At 37.7% G+C, this 8,581-nt stretch overlaps 2 protein-coding genes across 2 annotated transcripts; one reads left to right on the forward strand and one right to left on the reverse strand.

Moving 5' to 3' along the window:
* The first annotated feature begins 686 nt into the window (after nucleotides 1-686).
* LOC122278074 lies at nucleotides 687-3,759 on the forward strand. Its single transcript, XM_043088156.1, has 3 exons — nucleotides 687-958; nucleotides 2,778-2,977; nucleotides 3,252-3,759. The coding sequence occupies exons 1-3, from the start codon at nucleotides 869-871 to the stop codon at nucleotides 3,508-3,510; spliced, it is 549 nt and encodes a 182-aa protein (XP_042944090.1). The 5' UTR covers nucleotides 687-868; the 3' UTR covers nucleotides 3,511-3,759.
* Nucleotides 3,760-6,219: 2,460 nt separating this feature from the next.
* LOC122280070 (dof zinc finger protein 4-like) lies at nucleotides 6,220-8,100 on the reverse strand. The gene has a single exon (XM_043091022.1). It carries the CDS (start codon nucleotides 7,599-7,601, stop codon nucleotides 6,684-6,686), a length of 918 nt encoding a protein of 305 aa, XP_042946956.1. The 5' UTR covers nucleotides 7,602-8,100; the 3' UTR covers nucleotides 6,220-6,683.
* Between the last annotated feature and the right edge of the window lie 481 nt (nucleotides 8,101-8,581).

An 8,581-nucleotide genomic window follows, 5' to 3' on the forward strand; every position in this document is an offset into this window, starting at 1 on the left:
AGATATAAATTAAGATTAGGTACGACTATGACCCAATATATAGACAAGGTTTCATTAATAATATTGCCTAAAAAAATTAAATGAATATTGGTCAAGAGTTGTGCTGGGTGGGTGTAGCCTGAGGATTGTTTCTGATGAGGTCATTTGGCTTTTTTTTTTTTAAAAAAAAAAATTATTAATTTATTTTTATACCTTTACATAATTTTTTTTAAATTCATAATATTATTTAAAAATATTTTCTTAATTATTAAATAAAAAAATAAAATATTTCGAGACTATTTACCAGGACAAGTAACATTATTCATTGGTCAAATACAATGGCCAAATCACGCACTTTCAAGCTTTTTGGGTAAAATTTGTAATCCAATCACTCTTTTGTAAACTATTTAACAAATTTGGCAGTAAAATGGACATTTATGTGTGATATATATGAGGCTAAAAATCACATTCTCGCGGTCTTTTCCGTGAAAAGGAAAAAAGCATTCAAATTGACATCATTTGGACAATGAAGCTGGACACGAATAAATTTTGATGGAACAGTGAACGATATGCATGTGATGTGGCAGAAAAAGGCTGAGAGTGCATCATTAGGCGGATGAAGAGTCTCTTATTATAGTCGAGCTCTCGTTCACTTATCCTGCAGGTAAAGTTGCTTGAAGAGATCGCTTGCATTTTAAAAGGTGTATTTATGCTGATGTCTGGTTAAACAATTTGTATTTCCTCCTTGTTTCGTTCTTTATTTTCTTGCTATTGGCTTTCTAAGTTCTCACGCTACTTTCTTTTATGATCTTCTCTGGGACTCTCTGCGAGAAGAGAGAGAGAGAGAGAGGGAGATAGAGAGAGAGTTGCACATTTCTGGGTTGAAGGCATGGCTTCCAAGCTGTTACTCGTCGTGGTGTTCGTTTTGGATCTGATAGCTTTTGCTCTTGCTGTTGCTGCTGAGCAGAGAAGGACCAAAGTAAGTTCGTCTATCTTAGAATTTGTTGCAAAACACCAAAGATTTACTTTAGCATATCACTCTTTTATGATATGGTATGTGGGTTTGGGTTATAGACTTGAAAGCGGCAGTCTTGGTGTGACTTGGCTAGTTTCTTTAATTTCTTTAGGATCTGCTACAAATCTTGCTATAAATTAGGAACACCCACCAGTTTCTGAAAAAGGATAAAACAAATGAACCCCAGTTGCTGAAATAGGTCTATTATATATTGCTTGTAAGGTTATGGCATGGTAAAAATGTAGCGTTCGCTGATCATTTCTTGCTTTGTGAAAGGCTGAAAGCCAAGTCAATCTTTTGTCTCAACTGTCTGTACTCTGTAAACCTTCTGTACCGGATCTGAGATGGACTTCCTTATGCCATTAGAAAGGCAATTAATATGACTTTGGCCCATGGGATGGTGAGACAGATAGGGTGGGGTTGGCCTAGGTCTTAGCCTTAAGTCTTAACAAATATAAAGTAAATTAATAATTCAGAAACATGGAACTCACCATGGTAGACTGTCGACTCTGCCTTGCCATGTCTTTATTATGGTTTTGACTTTAATATCCGGGTACAGTTGAATTTAGGCATTGGCACCGAGATCAAACTGGGGATAGGCTTGTGCATGAAATAATTGGTTGGATTGGGGCAGACTTTAATTCACTATAAAAAAAAATTATGGTCTTTAATTCACTATTAATTTAGTCAAAGATATTACTTCTAAAAAATGGCTGTGAAGAGCTGGAGCAACCAATCCCGTATATATTTATACATCGCTTCATCTTTCTTTTCAGTGTATTTCAATTTTCCCCAGCTCTATTTGATTGATATTTAATACACTTCCTTTCTCTCAACTGACTTTGGTAGTTCAACTTGAATTGGTGTTCCCAACAACCCTTGATTCAATGTACGTGAACAGTACCCACTGCTTACTTTTTTCTTTTTTTTTTCGTGCACAATTACCTGGGTATATATCACGGTTCTTATTTAGTAGAAAGTTCTATTTATAAGCCAATGTAGATAACACACCTAGTAAAGTGCTTACATGGCATAATTTGAATTGAAAGATCAAATTTAAAATTTAAATCTTACAAATCAAATCTTACCATTTAAGTGATGTGGATGGTGTGCTCTACACACCAGCTTAAGAATAGAATAACTCTATTTAGTATAGATGAGTCTAGGATAGATTGTCCCATCAATTTGTATTGTTGATACTTAAAGCTCTTAAATACCAAGAGCAGAAAAGACTTATGTTCTATCCATTTCTCAATATTGACAATAGCCGTATTATATTTAATTGCTAATTGACATCAGCATGTACTGGGAGGTAACATATCCCAAAAGTCGAAAGGTAAATAGAATCATAAAGGTGGCCTCTCTTTCGTCTAGAATACCAGAGGTGGCAATATTGATTGATATCCTAAAAGGCTGAAACATACCATACTGCCTGAACTTTGGTGCTAAGGGGAAAATTTAGTTGAATTGTTCTGTTTTGGTATCACAATTCCGGTTGGGGATAAACTCCCAGCATGTTTGGAAGACGTATTTGATTGACTATCCGTTTTGTTGTTCCTGCAGACCTGTAATTTTTTTTTCCTCTGCCTTTTTCTTTTCTTGATAGGGTTGTAACAGTTTTTTGATTCTGAATCAACAGCAGTTTGCAAACCATAAAATTATAACTCAGAGTTCATTAAAATGTACTCTTTTTCTGCTCAGCATGGGCAATTGGATTCCAGGGTAGATTTTATATTCCTGTAGGAGATGGCCTTCTAACTCAGCGGTTGCTTTGTCCTGACAGGGCAAGCAAACTACAAATGCGACACGCAATTATTGTGTCTATGATTCTGACATTGCAACTGGCTTAGGGGTTGGTTCATTCCTGTTCCTAATGGCCAGTCAAATCCTGATAGCGGTGGCAAGTCGTTGCTTGTGCTGCGGGAAAGCTTTGAGACCAAGTGCTCCAAGGGCATGGGCAATATGCTTATTCATCACCTGCTGGTATGTGCTTACCATCAATACTTATATTCGAGGATTTGGTCTTTTTCACCAATATGACTTGTTTTAGATGTACAAAATCAACCCTAGCTTGCTTCTGAACTTTTGCCCCAAGAAATGTACCTTTCATTGCCCTCTGGTGTTGGGTGGAGTGGTAAGGACGGTGCAGGGTTAGGCTAACTTTTAGGTTCATATATTGCAAACAAATAAATTAATATGTTTTCCCTTGTAATTATTTCAAACTTTACATTGACTTGCAATAGTATTTACATTTCAGGGTGACATTTATCATTGCCGAGGCGTGCTTGCTGGCTGGTTCTGTGAGGAATGCCTACCACACCAAATACACGACTAAATTGACAGACAACCCCCCTTCATGCGAGACGTTGAGAAGAGGGATCTTCGGTGCAGGGGCCGCTTTTGTGGTCTTAACAGGCGTAATCTCTGAGCTTTATTATGTTAGCTATTCCAAGGCCAACGATGATCATAGGTCTTCCTATGCCAGGGACACTGGTGTGAGGATGGGGAACCTATAGGCTAATGTGTAATAGTTCAGTTAATTGATTTTCACATCATGTGTATGAAAACTTACGTGTTAGTTCATGTAATTGGGTATGCTCATCTTATATATGGAGTTGCATTAGGAGTCATCTCTATAGACCTATTTTGTGTCTTATACATGTACTTGCTAAACCTTGCTGCTTGCCTATTATCTTTCTTTTGTACGTGAAATAAGGGATATGTTTAGTTAAGCGAAATTTTGAGAATTTTTGAATTTTTTTGGAGATGTACTGTTTATTGAGTTTTGTGAAAGTAGATGAACAAATTTAAATAATTTTTTTTTAAATATATTTTGTATTGGTATTGTGAAAGTAGGTCTGGTTGGGAATGAAAAAAATTTAAAAATAAAGAGCAGTATTATTGTTTCTCTAATGCCAATGTCTAAAAATCAGGTGGCTCTTAGAAAGAAATTTGATGGTTTTTCCTCCTTTAAGATCTCAAAATTAGCATCTTAGAAACAGCCGAAGCTTTACTACGAGTCCCTCTTGTTGACACACAAAGAAATTTGACTCCGAACCAGCTTACCAAATGTCATGATGTGTTATTATGTGTTTCAATTAGAGGTCATTACCACCATTCAGACCTCCAAGCCTTGCCGAGGTTGTCCACACTTTTTTTTAAAGGAGAACTAGGCTATTAAATTTATTGAAATCTCAATTTTGATAGAGGAATACCGTGAAAACGTAAATCAAAAAATGAAACCAACAAAAAATAATAATAGACCCATCCCTTTAAATCAAATTCTAGTATAAAGAAGGCTTAATTTTTCAGTCCTAATCCGACCGCTTAGTAAAGAAGGGACCATAGCCAAAGACTCCCAAGTTTGCTAGTTTTGCCAAGAAATCTATCGGGCTATTGCCTTGCCTATAAACATGCTGAATGGTGAAGTTGATGTCATGAAGTAACTCCATGAGCTCAATCCAATAATCTTCTAGATATCAAATGGGACAATTAGATGCAAAAATTCAATTTACAACAATTATAGAATCCATCTCTATTTCCACATTACTGAAACCCTATCTACTCAAATGTCTAACCCCAAGTAACAGGAACATGAATTCAACATAGTTATTAGTACTGAAATTAAGAGGGACTGAAAAGGCCAACACCAAATTTCTTGATGAATCATGTATTAAAGCACCAACACTAGCCTTCTTCAAGCTGTCCCGACTACTCCCATCTATATTTAATTTCACCCAATTTGCAACCCATTAATGATGATTTGGAGGCTCTAGCAAACCAAGCAGAGACAATTTCCATCCATGTGCTATGTTGATGTCGAAGGAACCCCACTTGCATGGCACATCTCTTCCAAACAACCATTGCCGCTTCACCCATTACCAAAACATGGTTCATGTCCTCATATTCCCCTTGTGAACAACAATTGTATTTGGAAACAAGTTTGAAGAGAACAAAGTTGTCAAGTACCTCCAATGGGGAAACAAGAATCGGTATGAATTGAATTGTTTCCAAGCTGATGTACACGTTGAGCCTCAGAGCAAATTGGCAGGCCCCTCTAGCTTTTTTTTTTCTCTTTTTGTTCTCTTTTTTTATTCTTTAAAGAAAGAGGACGGTACCTCAAATTTATTAAAAGTCCTCACTTATGACGGAGGAAAACTATGGATACAATCAGACTCCTGGGGGATATAAACAAACTTGCAAAACCAAAACTAAAGTGTAAAAAAAAAAAATCGTCCAAATACAATGCCAAGAAGAAGACAGAAAAACTACAACAAACTAACCCAAGGCCGGCCCCTCTAGCTTGTTTAGTTACATCTCAAAGACATGAAGGCTTGACATCACGAAGGTACCATCAATCTTTATATGAACTAAAACAAATGGATATCTCATCGTGGACAGGAAAAAATCATGTCCAAAGAGGCTCTTTAATTTAGAGTGCACCATAGAGCGCTGTCTGTATGAATTTAGAGTGCACCATAGAGGCTCTTTAACTAGCCAAGTTTACTATTTTAGGAGGATATGGCTGTCTCTATGAATTTTGAAAATGTTAAAATGATCGTGTGTACGTACCCTAATGTAAGCAACCCATTTTGATCAAGTTGAATAGAAAAGGCCAAAGGCTTCTATAAGTTTTGGTTATCCTCTTTCATTCTTGTTGTCTCTAGCGCAGAGTCCTCCAATTTTCAACATAAGACAACCAGTTTTTTTCTATATATTTAATGGGTTATGAATTTGTAATTTTCATTTTGAAATAAATTTGTAATTTTTTTTTAACATTACTCAGCAAAACACACAATATACAAAAGAATAATATATATATATAGTTATAAAAATATTAGCTGGGCCTGAGTACTCTATAATTGGCTTGGTTTTCAACATGGGTGGTGCTAATTAATTTGAAGCCTTATGACTCCGAACTTCCCTCCCCTTTGATTTGTTGCAGAACTGAATTTGCACAGCTGAGTTCTTAATGCAGTTGGCTCAACCATTGATGATTGAACCGAATGAAAAACAATATAAGCGAAGCTCAGAGGAATACATGCTTTAATGGTGGCCCAACATGGCAGATGCTCAGTTAAACTGGAAGGGAAGGATATGGGATGACCACCTTGGAAAGAGATTTTTGAAATAATAATAATAATATCGAAAGAGTTACTTTACAACCAAACTGGGTTGGAGAGAGAGAGAGAGAGAGAGAGAGAGAGAGAATGATTCTCCACAAGTGGTCAGGAACAAACAATCCAAATCAATCCGAATATACATATATATCCACAAGAATCTTCCGTCACATTCTATCAGATCAGGACTGCCGGAGACCCTTCTATCTGTGATCATCTAAAGCAATCCTCGAAATTCCATCAACATCTATGGTTAAGAACAAAACTAAGCTCCTTACGTACACGACACTAATCCATGATTCCATCAGAGGAAAGTGGTTGATAAGAGAGGGACATATACTGATGGACACCTTAGCCTGAAGCTGAAACTGAAAAAAAAAAGGACCGCTTCAAACAGTATACATCTTTCTCTTACGCTTACAGTCTACAGATCGTACAACAGAGATTATGACCAGTAGAAGAAGAACATAAAACCTGTGACACTGGAAAAGAACTTTCTTCTAACAAACATAAATAATTAAACACCCATTGATGCAAACTTGTAGACTGCTAACATGGTTAAAACTCTTTTATGGTTTGATTTCAAAATCATCCCAAGGTAGATTGAGATCAGTAGAGGTAAAGGTATTAATGTCATCCCAATTCCAGTAAGATGACGTATCCATGCCACTGCTTGTTGTAGGTATTTGCCATGGTTGAATGGCGGTGCTGCTTGTTTTGCCCATGATGTTGGTAATGGTTGGCTCCTCCATGGTTTTCAACTCTTCAGTGTAGTTATGAATTACATTTGAGGACTGGAAAGAGGTTGAAATTGAACATGGGTTTGTGTTAAAAGAGCTTGAACTTGAGAAGGGAAAGTGTTGGTTTTGGTCTAGAGGAGGACGCGGAGTTGAGTCCAAATATATGTTGTTGCCACTGAAATTATTGCTCTCCAAGTTGCTGCAGCTGATCAAGTTATTTTGTGGCGGAAAAGATGGTGGACGAAGCAAAGCCTGGTGGAAGATATCAGATATTTTGCGTTTCTGACCATCAATATTTGAAAGCGGAAGATTCTGCATCTGCTGCTGAGCTTGAAATGTCATGTGCATCTTGAGCCTATTATTGGCATCGCTGTTCTTGGTGGCTGTGGTGGCTGCAATACCGCTGGAGTTGGTACTGGTGGAGCCAGAAGTTGTTGATTTTTTCAGCCTCTTATTATTCTTGCGGCCGCCTCCAACAGGAACGTTGCGGAGAGTTCCACCCTTGGTCCAATGCCTTTTACAAGTTCTGCAGAAATGCCGTGGCTGGGACTGGTTATAGTTGTTGTAGTAACAGAACTTGGTGTTTGTTGAATCGCACCTTGGACACTTTAACGGCTCGGATTGTTGCTGCTGCTGCTGTCGCCTTATCGGAGGAGGCTTTGGGAGCTCTAAAGTTTGAGCCTCCAACAAGGTCTGGCTCCAATGATCAAGCCTATCACCAGAAACCTGCTTAGAACTCAAACCCATGATTTCACTCAACGTACACCCAAGAACTCTGAAAGAGCAAACCAAACAAAGAATAATATCTACGAACTGAGAATTGATTTCCAGCGAACAGAAACAAAAATAAGAGTTCTAGCCTTCGGATCGAGGAAATAGAAGAGAAATGAATCTGTAAAAGAGCAAGAGGATGAGATTGTTGCTTATCAACAACCAAACAATGAGTTGTTCTGAAAGAATTGGTGAGCGGAGAATATGGCTAGATGCAAGGAAATATCTAGGAAAGTGTGGAGAAGCGAGCATGACGCTGAGTCAAATCTTTTTATGCAAGCTTTCTATGGGTATAATCCTAATGCATGAATTTTATAATCTTCTGTAATGAAAAAGATTGATAAGAAAAAGATCAAAAATTACTTGAGCCTTGAATGGACCAAAAGAGTTTTGATTGACATATGTGGGGTGTAGTAGCAGTAGTGGAGGTGGCAACCCTATGAAATTATGCAGTTTTGGTGACAAAGCTAATGGTACCAGCAACCCAATCTTATAGCAGCAAGACTTAGGGGTTGGGGGTGGAAATAAGGGAGGAGAGAGAGAGAGAGAGAGAGACTTAGCCCCTAAGGTGTAAATCTGGGTTGGTTACACGTGGATGGATTTGGACCGTCGATAGTGGAGTTGCGTGCTTGGATTGTCAAAAGAGCGACGTAGATCTGCATGCTGTGATAAAAATAGTTTTAAGAAAGAAATGAGTACATTACATAAAGAGTTGGCACGAATGAATGAAAGTACACTACGGTCCATCTGTTGCATCTTCTTCGGCTGAATTATGATTTTTTTTCTATTACTAGGTTTCTATAGAATAGGTAAGAGAGAGAGAGGGGGGGGGGGGGTTGTGGTTTAATGTGGGACCGTAGAAATTGTATGGTTAAAAACAGTTGGCATCACGTGGTTTCGAGTGGGGTACCAGAATAAATGCAGTGATGATCCTATGGGCCTATGTACATGTGATT

This window comes from Carya illinoinensis, chromosome 10, assembly GCF_018687715.1.
Source record: "Carya illinoinensis cultivar Pawnee chromosome 10, C.illinoinensisPawnee_v1, whole genome shotgun sequence".
NCBI classification, from domain to species: Eukaryota; Viridiplantae; Streptophyta; class Magnoliopsida; order Fagales; family Juglandaceae; genus Carya; species Carya illinoinensis.

Bases quoted from the DNA above. Each gene is read 5' to 3' on its own strand.
- LOC122280070 (XM_043091022.1), bottom strand. From the start codon at position 7,601: ATGGGTTTGAGTTCTAAGCAGGTTTCTGGTGATAGGCTTGATCATTGG.
- LOC122278074 (XM_043088156.1), top strand. From the start codon at position 869: ATGGCTTCCAAGCTGTTACTCGTCGTGGTGTTCGTTTTGGATCTGATA. The intron at 959-2,777 runs GTAAGTTCGTCT...TTGTCCTGACAG, and splicing joins CTGAGCAGAGAAGGACCAAA to GGCAAGCAAACTACAAATGC. The intron at 2,978-3,251 runs GTATGTGCTTAC...TTTACATTTCAG, and splicing joins TGCTTATTCATCACCTGCTG to GGTGACATTTATCATTGCCG.